Consider the following 21,269-nt stretch of genomic DNA (forward strand, 5'->3'; position numbering starts at 1 on the left):
AGGACAAATCCTTTTAAAGGATTTGCTGATTTATGCAGATAAGAAATGATGAGTATATTCTTAGTCATGTGAAATACATATTTTTCAAATACAAGTTTCCTATGATCCTAGTCATCTTATTTTCTTCCCATTGCTTCCTGAGGCTCAAAACATGTACTTAATTTCTATTCCTGCCTGAATGCTGCTATTTAAAGGAAATAATGCATTGAGTTAGTTATTAATGGGCTGGATGGCTTTGAAGAAAGGCTATCCATTTTCTACTTTAAGATAACCATAACTAGGAACTTGTCAAAATAGATCAGCTTTTCTAAACAGAACAGGTAATATGCTTATTAGAAGTAAATGGTAACTATTATCCTCAAATAATGGGTGGGCTCAGGTACACTGGTTACTAACTACTTAAGTTTAAGAAAGCACTTCTTGAGTTTGAAATAAACATATGAGAAGAAAGTAATTCTTGAAAGATTATTTTATAGTAATTTATGAGATTCTCAAAAAGAGGTAATCACTAAGCCATGTTCCTAAAGGCTGATATGTGCTAACATTTATACTCTAAAATACATATTATTGCAAGGAACAACATATTAATAGTACCCTAAGTCATATCATTATGTGACTTCCCTCTTCCCAAAGGAGAACTATGCTGACTTTAAAATACCACCTTCTGATAATCCACAGCATAAGAATTACCTACTGCTAACAAAGAACACTTGAAAAGTAAAGCTCACTCTGGAAGCCCACGTGGACAAAAAGGATTTTCGTAAATGCATGGATAAAAAATCAAATTGTACAAATTGATATTTAAAATTCAGCATAAATTATATTTCATATGCAGATGCTAACAGACTGAGGAAATCTAAGGCTCAGAATGAGAAACAGGATTTATGATCCACATTAAAATCATAATCTAACCATCAGAGGAAGTAAATTATGTAACTACCCTCAAAAATAAATGTTACTGCTTTTTCTGCTTTAACAAATTTATAAAAATACTGGGGCTAGTTTATCTGGAAATGACTTATATGTTTGTTAAGAGACTTTCACATTGTAATGTTTACTATAAGATAATTAACTTCTTAAATATGAAAATCTGAACTGAGAGAAGATACCTTCCTGAACTGAATCACATTCAACTAACATAAAATGTATAGATAATTTTGTAATTCAAAATATCAAATACCTCTGTCTTTCAGCTTTGTATGAGCTAGTAAGGTCATCGAAAAGCTTGCCATTCATTTCCATTAGAGTTTTCAGCACATTGTATACCAGTGCTACAATGGTCCTGAAATGAAAATGAGCCAGTCCTGAGTTATAATACTGCTAACAGAGAGGAAATGTAACACTATGGTCTCTAAAATGGGTTAAAGGTTGGCTGATTCATTTAATCCATTTTAGAGATGATAAAACTGAGGCTCAAGAGGTTTATAATATGCTCAAGGTCATACAGCAAGTAGTAGTAGAGACAGTCTAAGAAAACTTAAATCTTTTCCCCTTAATCATGCCTACATTAAACTCTAGTTAAAAATGTTCACTATAGTTATCTTCATTTCTGCTTTACAGTCTCATGTCTGAAATCCTGAGTAACACCATTAAAAGAAGATGAAAAAGATCCAATTACCAAAACTTATAAGAAAAGTAGAAAGCCGGATAAGGATGTTAAAGAAGTTAGAACATATTACCCTTAGCACTTCGGCTTTCCCCTGGGACAGTGCCATTTATAGAGATGAGACTATACACTGAGAGTAGACCAACACAACTCTGCATTAGCGGAGTAGTTTGTGTATCCTCTGCAAGTGTTCAGTTGGTCTCCCCAAGAGGGTTTGACCACAACCTCCAGGGAGACTTGCAATTTTAAATCGACATGAAGGCTGGGCACAGTGGTACACGCCTATCATCTCAGCACTTTGGGAGGCCAAGGTGAGATGATCACTTGAGCCCAGGAGTTTCAGTCCAGCCTGGGCAATATAGTGAGACGTCAACTGTCCAGAAAAAATAAAAATAAAAATTCGCTGGGTATGGTGGTGCACACCTGTAGTCGTAGCTACTCGGGAGGCTGAGGCAGTAGGATTGCGTGAACCCAGGAGTTTGAGGCTACAGTGAGCTATGATCGCACCATTGCACTCTGGTCTGAGCAACAGAGCAAGACTCTGTCTCTAAAAAACTTTTAAAAGTAAATTGACATTAAGACCACATACTGAAGAACAAACACACACATTTATAACTTGATAAAGGTATATGTATATAAAATACAGAATAGAATACAACTGATGTTAACCTTGGAGTGACTTCCAAATCTGTAACAGGTTTCAGGTATGAGTTAGGAAATCAATAACAAAAAGATTTAAAAAAAAAAAAAAAGAAAAGAAAAGAAAAAAATACGACCTATATAAAAGATACTTACGGATTCCAGTGTTCTTTGGAAATTTTGTACAAACTGGCAAACATAATTGGCAGAATTTTATCAATGTTCTCCTCAATCAAACTAAGAATATATTCATTATTCCAGAAGTACAATGCCCTTTCTGCAACCTAAAAAAAGACATTTAGAGAAATGCCAAAACTAAAATAGGAAACAAATACTAGTGTAAAGTAAGGACTTCACTGAAAACATCATACCTGAAAATGAGAACTGGATACACACTTGGATATCTGCTTAAAAAGTGGCTCTTCAATTTTTTTGAACTGTGTTGGTTCAATGACATCTAAGATTTCTTCAATTTCTCCTAAAAACATCACCTAGGTTAAAAAAATTTTATTTTAAGAAACATGATAAATTATGTGAAACTAATATAGAAACCATACAAATGCGAAGGTTAATCTGCATAGTATACAACAGGCAAAAAAAATGTCTGGATGGCACAGAGTTTACTATAGCACAGGTCTTCTACCAAGTCTGTGTACATCTCCTGCTCTTCAGCAACAGCAATACAGCCAGCCCAAAGAAGCATGGTTTATAGCCCTGGAATTGACAAGTTCTAGTAAAATGCACTAACATTTAGTGAACAAAACCCACCTCTTTCTGACTGCAGGTTTTTGGCCAAAATTTCAGCAGTCCTCTGATCACCTGCGAAAAAGAAAAAGTTTAGCATGAATTTAACAATGAAGCTAGTTAATCCCAGCGTATTTTCCATAGCTGTGATTATATCAACACTCATTCTGAAGTAAATCAATATTGCTTAATATATAAGTGTATAAGAAGACTTTCTGCTCAGCTTTAGAATTTTATTAATTCAACAAATATTTACTGAGTGCCTATTATGTACCAGATACTGTTCTAGATGCTAGGGACACACTGATGTACAAGACAGATGAGGTCTCTGGTTTTCATAGAGCTTACATTCTAATGGAGGAAGACCAATGCAAGTGATCAATTAAACACATAAATAAAACAATTTAACAGTATGTGCTACTTCTAAGAAAATAAAGGAAAATATAAGTTGGTGGGGTGAGAGAGGGAGGTTATTTTAGGGAGAAACCTTAAGGAACAGATGATTCCTGTTATTTAAACCATTATGAAGCACAAAAAAAACCCGGACAGCTTCTCAGTCTATTTCATGGCTAGCACAATCTTTATAACCAGAATACAATGAAACAAGAGAGACTATTTTTATTTATTTATTTTGAGATGGAGTCTCACTTTGTCGCCCAGGTTGGAGTGCAGTGGTGTGATCTTGGCTCACTGCAACCTTGGCCTCCCAAGTTCAAGCAGTTCTCTGCCTCAGCCTCTCGAGTAGCTGGGATTATAGGCGCCCGCCACCACGCCCAGCTAATTTTTGTATTTTTGGTAGAGACAGGTTTCACCATCTTGGCCAGGCTGGTCTTAAGCTCCTGACCTCGTGATCCCCCAGCCTCGGCCTCCCAAAGTGGAGACTATTTATTTAAATAAACATAGTTGAAAACACTTGCATTAAACTGAATCACAATAGAAGAATGCTATATGCCTAATTGTAACTTATTCCAGAAATGCCAGGATGGTTCGATTCATAGGTTAAAAGTTGGGGGGGAACATCATTTTAAAAGATTTTCAAGTTATTTGACATTTTTAATTGACTACATATTCTGATAAAAAAATTTAGTAAACTAGAACTAAAATAATTTATCAGAAACCACCAGCAATCATTCTACATTATGATTTATTAGAGACAGGCTGTAAAACCATCTAGGCCTGGTGGTTTTGTGGAAATAGATTTTGACAGCTTTTTAGGTTACTTTATAGTCTGTCTGGTCCAGTAATGTGGAACACTAATTCAAATTAAATTTGGGAAGAATACTGTTTTGGAGACAATCCAGTAAGATAACAATGTGATGAATAATGTTGGAAAGGAATACCAGAATTACACTTATTTGTGTAAATATATATTTATATATCCCCTAAAACTTAAAAAAAAAAAAAACCCTGCAAGTTACTAGAGTGAGCAGGAAAATTCAGTATGTGGCCACATTAAAAAATATATATATAAAAATCAATACCTTTATAAAACATCAGTAAAAATCAGATGAATAATAAAAAGGTACTTTTCACAAGAACTATAATGTGCATAAAGAATAAATTTGCAAGAAATACTTAAGACATATGGAGAAAAGTATAAAACTTTACTGAAGATCATAGAAGACTACAAATACAGTTATATGTCATTTAATGATAGGGATACGTTCTAAGAAATGTGTCATTAGGCGACTTCATCATTTAAACATCACAGGGTGTACTTAAACCTAGATGGTATGGCCTACTACACACCTAGGCTGTATGGTGTAGCCTTTTGCTCCTAGGCTACAAACCTGTACAGGATGTTCTTGTACTGAATACTGTAGGCACTGTAGGCAGTTGTAACAATAGTATTTGTGTATCTAAACACAAAAGGTACGGTAAAAATATAGCATTATAATCTTATGGGATCACCATTTTTCTTTCTCCTTCTCCTGGAATCACATTTCTCTCTCTCTCTCTCTCTCAACATTTCTCTCTCTTTTTGATGAGGCCTCACTCTGTTGCCTAGGCTGGAGTGTAGTGACATGATCAGAGGTCACTGTAACCTTGAACTCCTAGGCTTAAGTGACCCTCCTGCCTCAGCCTCCCAAGTAGCTGGGACTATGGGTGTATGCCACTGCACCTGGCTAATTTTAATTTTTTACTTTTTGTAGAAACGAGGTCTTGGTCTGTTGCCCAGGCCGGTCTTAAAGTCCTGGCTTCAACCAATCCTCCTACCTTGGCCTCCCAAAGTGTTGGGATTACAGGCATGAGCAACCATGCCCAGTTCCATTTTTCTTTTTTAAGAGACAGGCCAGTCTTGCACTGTCGGCCAGGCTGGGGTGCACTGGTGTGATCACAGTTCACTGCAACCCCCTAGGCTCAAGAGATCCCCCTACCTCAGCCTCCCAAGTAGCTGGGATTACAGTCCTGAGCCACCATGCCTGCCTGGGACTGACATTTTATATGTAGCCTGTTATTTTTATTTATTTATTTATTTTTGAGACGGAGTCTTGCTCTGTCATCCAGGCTGGAGTGCAGTGGCACGATCTCGGCTCACTGCAACCTCTGCCTCCCAGGTTCATGCCATTCTCCTGCCTCAGCCTCCTGAGTAGCTGGGACTACAGGCGCCCGCCACCAGGCTCAGCTAATTTTTTGTATTTTTAGTAGAGACGGGGTTTCACTGTGTTAGCCAGGATGGTCTCGATCTCCTGACCTCATGATCTACCCGCCTCAGCCTCCCAAAGTGCTGGGATTACAGGCTTGAGCCACCGTGCCCGGCCCGTAGCCTGTTATTAAATGAAACATCATTATGCAGCACATGACTGTAAATAAGTGAGGTGGTTCAATATTGTGCAGAGATATTTTTCCTGTACTTAATTTATAAGTAAATTTAATATAATTTCAATCAAATGCCAATTGAATTATTTTTTGGAACTAGAAACATTTATTCTAAAATCCATACATATAAGCAAATAGATAAGAATTGTTTTTTTGGTAGGGGGAGTTAATGGAACAGAACCTGTATTATGGATATTGGCAACTAAAACAAGATTATATTAGCAAAGAAATGGAGAGAAAAGATAATATATGAGTATCTAGACATACTCATGTATATATGGATTTTAATATATGACAAAGGTGGCCTTTCAGTTCCATGGGAAACAGTGGTGGTACTGGGACAGGTAGCTCACTATTTAGAAAGGAAAAATGTAGCAGGCTCCTTTGGTTGGCAGACTTCTATGATGATCTCATGAGCTTGTTAACTGTCCTCACACCCTTGTGTAATCCCCTTTCCTTAAGTGTGAGCTGTCCTAGTGACTTGCTTCTAATGAACAGACTGTGGCAAAAGTGGCAAAATGTCACTTCATGAGTAAGATACAAAAGATTGTGACTTCTGTCTTACTAGTAGACTCGCTGTCTTGGCTTTGATGAAGTAAGGTGCCATGCTGGAGAAGCCTGGGTGACAAGGATCTGAGGGTGGGCTCTGGCCAACAGCCAGCCAGGAACTGAGGCTCTCAGTCCAACATAACTTGACAAACTGAATTCTGCCAACATACATGTAAACTTAGAAGCAGATCCTTCCCCATCTGACACTTTATATGAGACTCAACTTCTGGCCAACACTCCAATTGCAGCTTTTTAAGAGACCCTGAAGCAGAGGGCCCACCTAAGCCATGACCAGATTCTTGATTCACAGCAACTAAGGCAACAAATGCTTGTCATTTTTCCTCCCAATGGAACGATATTTTCCCAAAATGTTGCAGATCAGTTACAGCAAACAGAACTATGACCATCAAGGAAAACTGTCACTCTCGGCTTCTTTTTGACCACAGCAGCTACGTGGAAGCAGCTGCAGCTTTGATAAAGGCCATAAATGCTTGCTATTTTAAGCCAATAAATTTTGTGATCATTTGATATGCGTAATTGAAAATGAATGCAGGCCAGGCATGGTGGCTCAGGCCTGTAATCCCAGCACTTTGGGAGGCCAAGGCAGGCTTGGGCCCAAGAGATCGATACCAGCCTGGGCATCATGGTGAAACCCCATCTCATCTCTACCAAAAATACAAAAAAATTAGCTGGGCATGGTGGTGCATGCCTGTAGTCTCAGCTACTTGGGAGGCTAAGGCAGGAGGATCACCTGAGCCTGGGAGGTCAGGGCTGCCGTGAGCCACAATCATACTACTGCACTCCATCCTGGGTGATGCGGTGAGATCCTGTCTCAAAAAAAAAAAAAAAAACCCCAAAACACAAACAAACAAACCCAAATGTAGTTCCTTACCCTCATCATACACAAATTTCAATGTCAGGCAGTATTGAATAACGAACACTGGGTTGACTAGTGGTCCCCAAAAAGATGTCAATGTGGGCCAGGTGCAGTGGCTTACAACTGTAATCCTAGCACTTTGGAAGGCTGAGGAAGGCACACTGCCTGATCTCAGGAGTTGGAGACCAGCCTGGGCAACATGACGAAACTCCATCTCTACTAAAAATACAAAAAAAACTAGCCAGGCGTGGTATCGGGCGCCTGTTACCTCAGCTACTCAGGAGGCTGAGGCACGAGAATTGCTTGAACCCAGAAGGTGGAGGTTGCAGTGAGCCAAGATGGTGCCACTGACTGCACTCCAGCCTGGGCAACAGAGTGAGTCTCTGTCTCAAAAAAATAAAATAAAATAAAATAAAAGGAAAAGGAAAAAGAAAAAAATTATTTTGGGGCTCAAGTTAGATTTTCTTGGAATAAGAACGGTGTTTTGTTTTGTTTTGCTTGTTTTATAAAAATGCAGCTTTGCGTGGAAAGAAAGGTTTACACTGCCAAAAAAATAAAAGTTTTGAAAGTCATGCCGACTCTTCATTTTTTTCCTCTTTACATGGAAATTTAGCTGTAATGAATATTTAGTTAATCCTTTCACTCTGCACTTTTTTTTTTTTAGATGGAGTCTCACTCTGTTGCCCAGACTGGAGTGCAGTGCTGTGATCTCAGCTCACTGCAACCTCTGCCCTCCTGGGTTCAAGCCATTCTCCTGCCTCAAGCAATTCTGCCTCAGTCTCCCAAGTAGCTGGGATTACAGGTGCCTACCATCACGCCCGGCTAATTTTTGCATTTTTAGTAGGGACGAGGTTTCATCATGTTGGCCAGGCTGGTCTTGAACTCCTGATCTCAGGTGATCTGCCTGCCTCAGCCTCCCAAAGTGCTGGGATTACAGGCTTGAGTAATAAACAAAAGCTCTGAGCTAGTTATAATTTGTAGAAAGCTTTGATAGAAATGCCTGCTTTCCAGAAAATTAGTATTAAGGCTTAAACCCAAGTAATATGGCCGTAATTTTGGTGCTGGAATGGCCTATGTTAGAAATTGCAAGATCTCTATATCAAGAGATCTTTATGAGTTGGAAAATATTTTCCTTTCTTAACCTGGGTATTTATCTTACTCTCTCTCCTCATCCTGCTCCTATTTTCATTAACCCAACTCAGCCAAACCAGATAAAAGCTGAATAACTGGCCATCATCCCTCTCCCTAATCGTCAAGTGTTTTTGTTTGTTTGTTTGTTTGTTTTTGGTATCATCTCGGCTCACTGCAACCTCCACCTCCAGGGTTCAAGTGATTCTTGTGCCTCAGCCTCCCTCGTAGCTGGGATTACAGGCACACACCACCATGCCCAGCTAATTTTTTTTTTTTTTTTAATAAGTAGAAATGGGATTTCACCATGTTGATCAGGCTGATCTTGAACTCCTGACCTCAGGTGATCCGTCTGCCTCAGCCTCCCAAAGTGTTGGGATTACAGGCATGAACCACCATGCCCAGCCTCTATCTTCCATTCTTTAAAAATAAATCACCTGTCTTCCTTATCCACCCCAAATTAATTAAGTAAAATTTTATTTGTATACTATTTACCAAGCATGAATCATGACTTTTCAGTATGTGTTATTATGGGCTTTCTTTTTCTTAATTCTAATGGGAGTTATCATAGATTTGTATTAAGGTTTTACTCTTTTTTTTTTTTTTTTTTTAAGACAGAGTCTCACTCTGTTGCCCAGGCTGGAGTGCACTAGTATGAGCTCAGATCACTGCAACCTACGCCTCCTGGATTCAAGCAATTCTTGTGCCCTCGCCATCTGAGTAGCTGGGACCATAGGCCTGTGCCACCATGCCCAGCTAATTTTTGTATTTTAACTAGAGACAGGGTTTCACCATGTTGGCCAGGCTGGTCTCAAAAACTCCTGGCCTCAAGTTATCTGCCTGCCTCAGCCTTCCAACGTGCTAGGATTACAGTTGTAAGCCACTGCACACCCAGCCAAGTTTTAATCAACTTCAGAGGTTTATGTGGTTTCATGTATAAATATATGGTTTAATTCTCCTGAATTGTCTTCAAAAACTGTTTACAGCTGTTTCTAGAAAAGACTGTAAATCTAAAAGTCAAAAAACTAAAAAAAATTAAGGAGTGGAAAAATGTCTTTTGCTCCATTACACACAGTTCAAGTGGAAGGGGAGAATACTAAGTATACGATTTTTTCAAGCATCCCTACGGATAGCCTGAGAAGGTTCATAATATAGTAAAAATACATATATATTTTAGTTTTTCAAACCCTTTGCTATTTACTAAATATTTATTAGGTTGCTGCCATTACTTTTAATGGCAAAAGCCACAATCACTTTAGCACCAACCTAATACTAGGTAACTATTTAGATTGAACATGCCTAGAAAGCATTCTCTCAAAATACTTACTTCACCAAGGTTAAAATGTTTTCTATGCTTTTATACTTTTCTGTTTCACCCTACTTCATCTTTTTTCTTGAATCCTCAGTAAATTTTCATAACTAATTATGTTTTCACTCTCTCCTGAATTTTCATTCTAGAGGCAAATAACAGTAGAATTCAAAGACTAAGTTGCCTTGCTGGTTCATAAACAACTTTTATTCCAAGATTACATCTTACATCTTAATCACCAAAAGCAAGGAAATGTTTTCTATCCCCATCAAGTGGTTTATTGTTAATGAGTGGCAAAAATTCTATTATTAAAAACAAAACAAAATTCAAGGGAGTAGTAATTTTGGGACCCTCGAAGTATGCTTTAATTCCAAAAGGTGAATGAAGATTTAAAAGATTATTGGTGAAGACAGTATGCATATAAAATTTCACTGTCATCTGATCCTATCATCGTACATCTTAACTACTACATATTAATAGTAGTCTATATTTTGGTTATTCAAGACATAACTCATGAGAACTCTCCCCTCCTAACCCCTTCTTTGAATGTAGATTAATCTCACATTTCTTCTTCTAAATGATTTTAGCTTAAGGTACATTATTCTATTTAATAACTATAAAGGCTATAAAAAGAAAGCTACAATGAAATGCTATTAATGCAGACCAAAAACATGAAAATAAATAGAACACTTACTGGCTCTGTTAGTGTTGTATCTTTCTCCAGAAACTGTACGACACAATATGCTAGCTAAAAGGTAAGGGACAGTTTATAAATATTAGTGAGATAACATTTAATAATGTAGGATTTTTATGTTTAGCCAATATTTTTTAGACTACCTGACTTTGATAAATTATTTCAATATATAAAAATATACTCACAACTGTGAATGAAATTGTGAAATACCTCAATCGTGGAACTCTACTCACAATTGTGTAACTTTTTAGCCTTGAAAGTAACTTCAAGTTTAAAAAACATTTTTAGTAGTAATTTCTGACTGTAAAGTTAACTGAAATAAGACTAGAACTAACAATTTAGTTTTTCAGCATGTTTCTACATGTACACCTATGCTGATATATTATTCTCTAAATATTAATAGAAGAGACCAAAATCTCTCTAACTAGGTCTAGGTTATTGCAGCTGGAAGAAACATTCTATAGATATGTGGGATTTATTCCAAGTCACATAATTAGGTCAAGACCTGGACTAAAATATGAGGAAAGTGTGTATCTTATACTTAAAGTGTAAGTGTAGATATAGAAATTAAATAATTGGTCTTACTTAACAACTAAATATTTTAAAATAAGAAAAATTTGCTTTGGGTAATTCTGTAAGCAAATTGCTTAATTATACTTAAAACTGTCATCTCAGTATTTCTCAATTTCTCTGCCTTTATATTTGCCTTTGAAATAATATTCATTTCATTTGAAATGTTTCTGAAACTTACCTGAGCATGAAACAAAGCTAATCCTTTTGCAGTATGCATAGGAATAAGAACCTTCATTAGAAATTGTTTATGTTCTGCTTTCAGTGGCAATGCAAAGCCATTGATAATACTGGAGGGAAAAAAAGGCAGGGGAAGGGTTAAGTAGTTACTACTTTGTTTCTAAAAGCTGTCATATCCATGAGTACATAAGGAACAGTGCTCTGCTTCAATCCTGGTGTTGTATGACTATTCATCTTCAAACTACTTTAGGAAGACTATTACTATGAAGTCTGTTCCTCTAAGTCATTTGATGATTCCAAAAGAAAATTAGGACTGTCAATTAATTCCCAAGTAATTTCTATCTTCATTTTCTATCAAACCTGTCACTTTATGCATTGTTGCTTTTATTTTTGCCCCCAAAGCTCCAGGAGAGTCAGTATCACAATATTGTTAGAACGTTCAATATTTTCTGAAGTAAATGGGTAGTTTTTCTTACTTTGTTGGATACTGTGAAAGGAAGAAATAGTTCTCTCCACAATCATTTTCTACTATTAATAAAGGAAACTAAAATCATTCTCTAAATAGTAACAGAAGGGTCTAAAATTCTCTTAATACTAATATATAGTGAATAAGGAAGGCAAAGTGTTATGGCAAAAGGTAATAAGAATTCAGCTGAGGCTGGGCATGGTGGCTCACGCCTGTAATCCCAGCACTGTGGGAGGTCGAGGTGGGTGGATTGCCTGAGGTCAGGAGTTCAAGACCAGCCTGGCCAACATGGTAAAACCCCATGTCTACTAAAAATAAAAATTAAAAAATTCGTTGGGTGTGGTGGCAGGCACCTGTAATCCCAGCTACTCAGGAGGCTGAGGTTGGAGAATCGCTTGAACCTGGGAGGCAGAGGTTGCAGTGAGCCGAGATCGCACCACTGCACTCCAGCCTGGGCAACAAAAGCGAAACTCCGTCTCAAAAAAAAAAAAAAAAAAAAAGAATTCTGTTGAGAAACTATGTGTTCTACATTTAAACTCTAAAATATGACATAATTTCTCCAACCCCAGCTAAGATTTTAATACAAAAAACATTCACTTACTTAATTCTTAAAAAGAACAAAAAAACCTGACCTACCTTCCTAATATTTCAAGAAGTTCAGCAACACCATTGAAATGTTCTGTTTCATATATAAACCTGAATTTAAAATAAAGACAGATGTAATCAAAATCAAACTTCAGAAAACTAAGAGAAACAGGCAGGAGGGTGAAGAAATCAATCCAAAGGACAGCTATTAGAAACACACAAGCATGTTTTGGGTCTTATAAGCTCTTTTGCCCCAAACAGTTAATTCATATCAATCTTACAAAAGAAGATCTGTTTCCTACTGATCTACGTATGCCTTTGCCAAAACTCGCCATATGTGAAGATAACAGATTGTCATTTCACCTGGAATATTCAACTTAATAATTTATAAGAAAGTTAAGTTTCCTCAAAGAAATACTTTTTAAAATAAGAAACCCCTAATTATAGGGAAATCTAAGAGAAAAAGACCCATATGTAATAAAGCCATTTTTAATCAGAATTTCTTTAAACCTCACCAGGCTGCATAGCTTTCCAAGATTAGGGTTGCCTTTAAAGCAGGGAGACATAAATAGAATAGGGCAGATATTTGAAATGGGCTTAGGAAGTGATGACAGAGAACTGGAGAAAGATATTCACTCTAGAGGAGGCAGATATTACTCATCTCTAATTGCTGCAATGTGGGAATAGTAACCAAATTTTGCCAGATCTTCAATTAATTAAAACAAACCAAACCTTGAATGTGGGTGTTGTTATGAAATCTCCTGATCTGAAGCAACTACTTAACAGATTAATATTTATAAAGTACACTTGGCCCTCTGTATCCACAGGTTCCATATCTGTGCATTCAACCAACTACAGATCAAAAATATTTTTGAAAAATAAATACAAATTTAAAATATAGAATAACATCTATTTGCATAGCATTCACACTGTATTAAGTATTTTAAGTAATCTAGAGATAAAGTATACAGGAGGATGTGTGGACATTATATGCAAATACTATGCCATTTTATATAAGGGACTTTGGATTTTGGTATTAGCAGGGGCCCCGGAATCAATCCCCCCCCAGATACTGAGGGATGACTACAAGCAAATGATAGGCCCCATATAAGAGGACTGCTTGAGTTCAGGAGTTCAAGACCAGCCTGGGCAACATACACAGTATGTTACATATACACTATGTTACATATATACTATGTACATACAGTACATAGACCTTGTCTCTACTAAAAGTCAAAAAAATTAGCCAGGCATGGTGGTGGACACCTATAGCCCCACTACTTGGCAGGCTGAGAGAGGAAGATTGCTTGAGTCTGGGAGATGGGGGCTACAATGAGCTATGTTCTCACCACTGCACTCCAGCCTGGATGACAGAGTGAGACCCTGTCTCAAAAAACAAATAAAAATAAAAGAACTTGAATACAAGAAGATATGTAGGAGGAAAAGGTGCAATATACAATAAATGATTAATTTACCTGAGGAAAATGTTGTTAATTTGTTTTCTGATGAATGCTCTTAATCCAAGAAATTTCCCATAAATTCGGTGCAGAACAGTCTTCAGGAAGTCACGTTCTCTGGGATCTTCACTATCAAAAAGCTCCAGGAGCTTTAAAAGAAATCTGAGAAATTACTTTTAAAAAATAATCGAGCTAAAGCTTTATTCTAATTTTGATTTTAAAGATTATCCATGACATCTTTTAAAAATTTTTTAGAGTTCTTCCTTACCACACTGACTTTATTCTTGCTAAGTAATGAAGCTGAGGAAAAGCTTAGGAAATATTTCTTCTCACTTATTTCACTTCAAAATATGACATTTACAATAAATATAAATATTTCAAAAAGTGGATTTTTCTTTACCTTCCCACTGATTTTAAAATTCAATCCTACTCTTGAATACTAAAGAGGCTCACAATTTTGGAGTGTTAAAATTTAGGATTTTTAATGCTTTTTGATCGTCAAAACTACATAGAAAATCGTTTAAGTTTTTAGATTTCAAGTCATCAAATAGTCTTAAAAATATCCATGTGTAAATGTATATTTCTAGTTTACTAGAAAGACGTACACATACTAAGACTTCTTTTTGTGAATTTACAATAAATTCAAGACAGTTACCATGCCAACATTTGAAAAATTAACATTCAGTTATTAGGATAAAATATTGGCAGATACATACGAATCGAGTAGAAATCATATATAAAATAACACTGGACTAAAAGATGAGGCCAATTTTTTTTTTTTTTTTTTTTAAGACAGAGTCTTGCTCTGTAGCCTAGACTGGAGGGTAGTGATACAATCATAACTCACTGCAACCTTGATCGACCTCCTGGGGTCACAAGATCCTCCTGCCTCAGCCTCCCAACTAGCTGGGACTACAGACGCACGCCACCACACCCAGCTAATTTATATATTTTTTGGTAGAGACGGGGTTTCACCATGTTGCCCAGGCTGGTCTCAAACTCCTGAGTTCAAGCGATCCACCCTCCTCAGTGTCCCAAAGTGCCAGGATTATAGGCGTGAGCCACTATGCCCAGCCCATAGATTTTTCAGCTTAGCAAATAGCTGAAAAATTTTAAACCAGTTCCACAATCAGCACTCTCCTATACCTCAATTGGCCCAATCAGTGTACTCCTATATTCTGCACAACGTTTCAGCAAAACCTGAGAGAAGAGACTTTAGAAAAAGTTAAAGTCAAAAATCTCAAATTTCCATTTAAAATGGTAAAGAAACTTAATTTCTGTCAAAAAAAATACTGTATTTTAAACATTGGATTTTCTTAGAAAAATATAAAATACTCTCTCTAGAGTACAAGTATCTGTAAAGCTGTCAAGGAATTTTATGTTCTGAACTTTCATGTTTATAACTGCAATAAAGACAGCAAGCTCTGAACCTCATCACAAGTTCTTATTCCATTTTGTTTTGAATTATATACAATTGCTAACACATGCATCTGAAACCAGAGTGGATGACTTAAGTCATATTTATATCTCCCAAAACAACTGACATATTTATAGTTTCCATTCTTTGTTTGCTAGGCTGTTAAGGCCCTCATGAGACTCCAGCAAAAAATATCTATGGAGTATGAGAATTTTTGTTAATATATCTAATAAGTTCAGATCAAATTATTCTAATTAAAAATGGCAGCCGGGCAAAGTGGCTCTCAACTGTAATCCCAGCACTTTGGGAGGCCAAGGCGGGTGGATCACTTGAGGTCAGGGATTTGATACCAGCCTGGCCAACACAGTAAAACCCTGTCTCTACTAAAAGTACAAACAAAAATTAGCCAGGCATGTCGGCACATTTGCAGTCCCAGCTACTTGGGAGGCTGAGCCAGAAGAATCGCTTGAACCTGGGAGGCCGAGGTTACAGTAAGCTGAGATCCAGCCACTGCACTCCAGCCTGAGCAACAAGAGCAAAACAGCCATATAAACTGCTAAAAGCAATTACTGGGCCCTAGCTTCTCAGATAATTCAGGCATTTAAAGTAGAAGGTAGAAAATAGATCCTGCCCCACCAGTTTTCTTTTTGCTCCCCTCACACCACAAAATAATACAACAGCCTAAATACCTCAAGCTCTAGACTAACAAAGTACTAAGGCAATTGTTCCCCTCAACCTGTTACTGTATTAAATACAATTTCATACGGCATTACTAGAGCTCCCTAATGTATCCCACACAAGAGCTGCACAAGGAAATAAACAGGCATTCATTTGCAATTACCAAAATAACATAACTCCATTTAATCTAATTTTTAGTCATGATTAAAATGTATATGTTACTGTTAATACACACCTAATATTTCTTTATAGTTTATGAAGAGCTACTTCAATGGTTGAAGGAAATATTTTAGGCTGACAATGTTCTTCATTTATCAATCCTTCACAGCAACAGGTCAGAATACTTTATATGAGATCAAGGGTAGTTACGAATGACCAAAAATCAGCTCTAAATACACCAAACTCACATTCGTAGAATCTTTATCATAGGGCACATACAAAGTGGTCTGAAGGGTAGGAAAGGTCTTTGCAATGATTTTAATCCTGGCCTCAGCATCAAATTCCTAAAGAGGCCTGCATACTCAGGCCTAGAAAGGTTTGGTCTACTTCACAATTTTCTTTGGGGCCAGCCAATTCCATATTGTTAAAAAGGGGCCTTTAGGCCAGTGCAGTGGCTCACACCTATAATCCTAGCACTTTAGGAGGCTGAGGCGGGAGGATCCCTTGAGGCCAGGAGTTCAAGACCAGCCTGGCCAACATGATGAAACCCCGTCTCCACTAGAAATAGAAAAAAAAAAATCTGCCGGGCATGGTGGCACGTGCCTGTAGTCCCAGCTACTTGGGAGGCTGAGGCAGGAGAATCGCTTGAACCCAGGAGGCGGAGGATGAAGTGAGCTGAGGTTGCACCACTGCGCTCCAGTCTGGGCAACAGAGCAAGACTCCCTCTCAAAAAAAAAGAGGTCTTTAAATTTTTGAAAAGGTTTTGAAAATAAAAATGAATATATTCTTAGAAATTGTGAATATGTAGTTTCCAAAAATAACAGCTAATAAGCAGTTTATAAAAAGAAAGAAGGCATCACAATTAACTCTACCTCCTTACGTTCTTAATGATTCCATTTTATCTGTGGTTTAGGAATTGGGTGGTGGGATGCTTAGGTGCAAAAAGGGAAAAAAAAGGAAAAGGTAATTGATACTTAATGACAGGAAAGGAGCCTAAAGCCCAAATTCCTCACAATGATTCTATTCCTTTTTTTCCCCTGTCATTTCAAAGTCCCAATGCTTAAAATATATGTCAAGTTCAAAGACTTACAAATGTAAAACAAAGATTTGCCTTTGGATTGAATGGTCATACCAAATTATCTCAGATACTGCAGAAAGGCTTGTTTTTCTGGTATTTATAAAATAACTATGATAATTTAGGATTAAATAGGATAATTTGATTGACTTCATTAGACTCTCACCCTTATAAAAATACTCTTGTACTCTCAGAGCTAACTTCATTTTTATTCTAATGGTTTGGCAGTAATATTAAGTGCTGTCAAATTAAACCATTAAAGTTTTGAAAGACTACACTATTTTAATCATAAGTTAATAAATCATTGCTAAGATCAATATAAGAGAATCTAAGACAAAAGAGTTCCTTACCTGTTGTACGAATTTCTGATCAATGTATCGCTTTGCAATGCTAGGCTGGAAATCAGGGCTCTCCAAAAATCTCAAGAAGAATTCATATACCAACTATGAGAGAAAGTCAAATAAAGGCTAAGATGATGGCTACAGAATATTACCCTAAATTATCACTTCGTATTAAAAACACACCTTTTCTTACCAACTTAGTAGAGAGATTTCAGATCTCATTATAAAATGTAATGAGTTGATAAAAAATTTTTTTTCTTTTAATTCACACCTGTACTCCCAATACACTTTAGGAGGCTGAGGTGGGAGAATCCCTTGAGCCCAGGAGTTTGAGACCACCCTGAACAACATGGTGAGACCCCTGTCTATACAAATAATCAAAAAATTAGCCAGGCATGGTGGCGTGTGTCTGTTGTCCCAGCTACTGGGAGGCTGAGGTAGAAGATTGCTTGAGTCTGGAGGTCAACACTGCAGTGAGCTGTGATTGTGCCATACCATTGCACTCCAGCCTGGGCAACAGAGTGAGACTCTGTCTCAAAAATAAATAAATAAACAAACAAACCCAGAAACTATATATTCACCATTTGGTTTCCTAAGCTGATAAACTTTGAGATTTATTTATTGCTTTACATAACTTGATGCAAAACGTTAAATTACAGAAGCTAGAAAATAAGGACAATGCCTATAAAATTAAATATTTCTTAATTAAATATATTCCTATTTTGTAATCCATACTCACTAGGAACATGTTCCTTCCCAGTGGACTACTACCTACCTCAATTTAATCACTACAGAGTTTCTTAAATGCAGAGTCAACAACCTCCAGATAAAACAGGCAGTGTATCATTAATTTTTAAAAAGAAAGGAAAAGAAAAACTTCCGGTCTTTCTATAAAACTACAGTGGGAAAACTAATTAAATCAAAACCAGCATATCCTATCCGCACTTGAGAAATAATGAACCAAATTACATAAATACAGGGCTAGGGAAGAAATGTCTGTGTACCAGCCACAGCAAATAAACTAGAAGTCATAGCAGGCCTTCTATAAAAGTGCCAAGCAACCTACAAGTAATAGCAAATGTTCACTTGCTACCACAAATCAGAATTAAATATTTGGTTCAGCTTGTCACTATCACACCTGCTTTCAAGGAGAAAGGCAAATATGACTAAAGTTTTTTTTATTGTAACCTAATAGCTATAAAAAGGCAGAAACTTAGCCCAAAATGTATCTTATTAGCTATTAAACAATACTATATCAATTTAACACCCTAAAAATAAAAAAGGAGGATTCTATCCCAAAGCAAAAACAGTCATTCAATGAACATTTAGGTAGCCAGTTAGGTTAGATGTAGAAGGAAAAAAAGAAAAAGGGAAAAGAAAGATTGCTACATTAAATTAATAGACCTTATAGCAAACAAAAGCACTACCAGATCTAGGCCTTATCGTTCACCAAGTAACAACACATTTTTATTACTGTGAGTTCAGTAACAGTCTATGGCTAACAACAGTTTGGGGATCTGAGCAAATACAATTTTGCTTGATGTGTCTCTGCCCAACTGTGGAAAAGGAGTGATGCTTATCTGGTCTAATGTTACCTAACATTTTGTGTTTATCATAAATTAAGGATATAACAAGAAATAAAACTTGATAGCAATTTAAGTTTTTATTCATAGATAATTTTCTAATCAAACAACAATAGAGATAAAAGATAATTTTGCTTTGGGGTATACACACACAAAAAGATATACAAAACTGATCACAGAGTGCTCTGAAAAGTCAGCACAGTCTCATGGACTGCTATGCAGTTTCATTAATGGCACAACTTAATTCATTCAGTGCCTATTTTCATGTCCAGTACTGGGCTATGTATAGTATGAACAGACATTAGGGATGGTATGGCTCAAAAAGCCCATTCACTACACAAAAATTATATTATGTGGCACAGACTGTAAGTGCAGGAGCTATTTAGAAAAGGGCTGTACCACTGTGGAATAGGTAGGAAAAGCTTTAAGGAGGATATGCAACTTGAGCCCTGCATTTGTTTTGATTCTGGATCCTTTGTTTTGATTCTGGATCCTCAGGAAGAGGATGGCTTTTATTTTATAGAAAGGTAGCAGCATGTCTTGATTAAAAAATATATATATTTATTTATTTTTAGAGACAGAGTTTCACCACGTTGCCCAGGCTGGTCTCGAACTCCCAGGCTCAAGCTATGCACCCACCTCAGCATCCTAACGTGCTGGTAAGGTGTAAGCCACCATGCCTGGCTTTTTTTTTTTTTTTTTAAGCAGCATGTCTTGAGATGAAGAGAATGCAGAGTATAGGTTGATGGTATGGAATTATAGACTCCAAATCTTTATGCAAATCCCTGGAGATTCCATCATAAGGTGGGATCAGGTTAAACATTAAACATGAGCCAAATGTGGCATGCATTAGCCTATCTACTCTCCCTTCTTAAGATCTTCATCAGAAATATAGAGTTTAAGGCTTAACAGTTTTCAGAGTAATAGCCTGTCCTATGGGAGACTTTTATGCATCAAGCTACAAATCAAACTGAATTCTCTAATTCTCTCAAACTGAATTCTCTAAACCATATATATAATTGAACCATATATATAATTGAAACCTGTGCCATTCACAAATACCACATATAAATTCTTTCATAGTTTTCATCTACATCATTTACCTGACACAGTAAACATTAGGTGATCAATCAAAATTAGCAGCAAAGTGCTGTTACACCGCCAACTTAGCACCACTAAAGAGATGATGACAAAAAGTTACTTAAATACATATTGAGGGCCGGGTGCAGTGGCTCACACCTGTAATCCCAGCACTTTGGAAGCCTGAGGCGGGCGGATCACCTGAGGTCGGGAGTTCCAGACCAGCCTGGCCAACATGGAGAAATCCCGTCTCTACTAAAAATACAAAATTAGCCAGACATGGTGGCGCATGCCTGTAATCCTAGCTACTTGGGAGGCTGAGGCAGGAGAATCGCTTGAACCTGAGAGGCAGAGGTTGCAGTAAGCCGAGATCACTCCATTGCATTCCAGCCTGGGCAACAAGAGCAAAAACTCTGTCTCAGAAAAATAAATAAATAAATAACAATGATGAATAGTTATCCCAAATAGAGGCAGAAGAAACACTAGTGATCTACAGAGCTGGAAATCTTCAAAATGGAATAATCGAGATTATGCTTCTATAAAATTTATCCTGTCCCAGTGTCACTCTCTATATACTCCATCCTACATTTTAAAAAATGTATCACACCCTAACATAGAATATATGCCAATTATTTTATTATTATTTTGTTCTTCTCTGCTAGGATGTAAGGGATTTTGCTTAGTTCATTACCCTCAATGTTTACAAAAATGCTTGACACACAATAGATGCTTACTGAATGAATGAAAATCACATTTGTTAAGAGGTTGTGTTTCTATGTAGTGACTGAAGTTTTTCTATGGTCTTGTTTTCTTTCTTTTTTTTTTTTTTTGAGACAGAGTCTTGCTTTGTCGCCCAGACTGGAGTGCAATGGTGCAATGTCGGCTCACTGCAACCTCTGCCTCCTGGGTTCACGCCATTCTCCTGCCTCAGCCTCCTGAGTAGCTGGGATTAGAGGCGTGTGCCACCATACCTGGCTAATTTTTGTATTCTTAGTAGAGACAGGGTTTCACCATGTTGTTCAGGCTGGTCTCGAACTCCTGACCTCATGATCCTTCTGACCTCATGATCCACCTGCCTCAGCCTCCCAAAGTGCTGGGATTACAGGTGTGAGCCACTGCACCCAGCCTTCTATACAAATAACTTGCTCCAAGAATCTAAGAAATAGTGTTGCAAAGAAAAACAGGCACTTCACCAATGAATTCAGTTCACTAATAAAATGACAAACTTTACCTATGTTCAATGTATGGCTAGTCCTTCTACTTCTGTACACCAAACATACCCTAAAAAGTGAAAGATAACTAAAAAGTATAG

At 37.1% G+C, this 21,269-nt stretch overlaps 1 protein-coding gene and 1 non-coding gene across 3 annotated transcripts in view; both read right to left on the bottom strand.

The window, feature by feature from the left end:
- PPP2R5A (protein phosphatase 2 regulatory subunit B'alpha) overlaps positions 1-21,269 on the bottom strand; it is a 75,605-nt gene that overhangs the window by 1,895 nt on the left and 52,441 nt on the right. For both annotated transcript variants that reach the window (XM_054478746.2, XM_054478754.2), the window contains exons 4-12: positions 17,304-17,396; positions 13,643-13,773; positions 12,219-12,278; positions 11,118-11,226; positions 10,367-10,420; positions 3,014-3,064; positions 2,617-2,736; positions 2,402-2,529; positions 1,181-1,282 (exon numbers count right to left, since the gene is read on the bottom strand). In XM_054478746.2, coding sequence (XP_054334721.1) covers positions 1,181-1,282; positions 2,402-2,529; positions 2,617-2,736; positions 3,014-3,064; positions 10,367-10,420; positions 11,118-11,226; positions 12,219-12,278; positions 13,643-13,773; positions 17,304-17,396 — 848 coding nt within the window. The remainder of the gene's footprint in view (positions 1-1,180; positions 1,283-2,401; positions 2,530-2,616; positions 2,737-3,013; positions 3,065-10,366; positions 10,421-11,117; positions 11,227-12,218; positions 12,279-13,642; positions 13,774-17,303; positions 17,397-21,269) is intronic.
- Positions 6,710-6,844, bottom strand: LOC129023676 (small nucleolar RNA SNORA16B/SNORA16A family). The gene has a single exon (XR_008496872.1). It is a non-coding gene; the product is annotated as a small nucleolar RNA SNORA16B/SNORA16A family (small nucleolar RNA).

Source organism: Pongo pygmaeus, chromosome 1, assembly GCF_028885625.2.
Source record: "Pongo pygmaeus isolate AG05252 chromosome 1, NHGRI_mPonPyg2-v2.0_pri, whole genome shotgun sequence".
Classification (NCBI taxonomy): domain Eukaryota; kingdom Metazoa; phylum Chordata; class Mammalia; order Primates; family Hominidae; genus Pongo; species Pongo pygmaeus.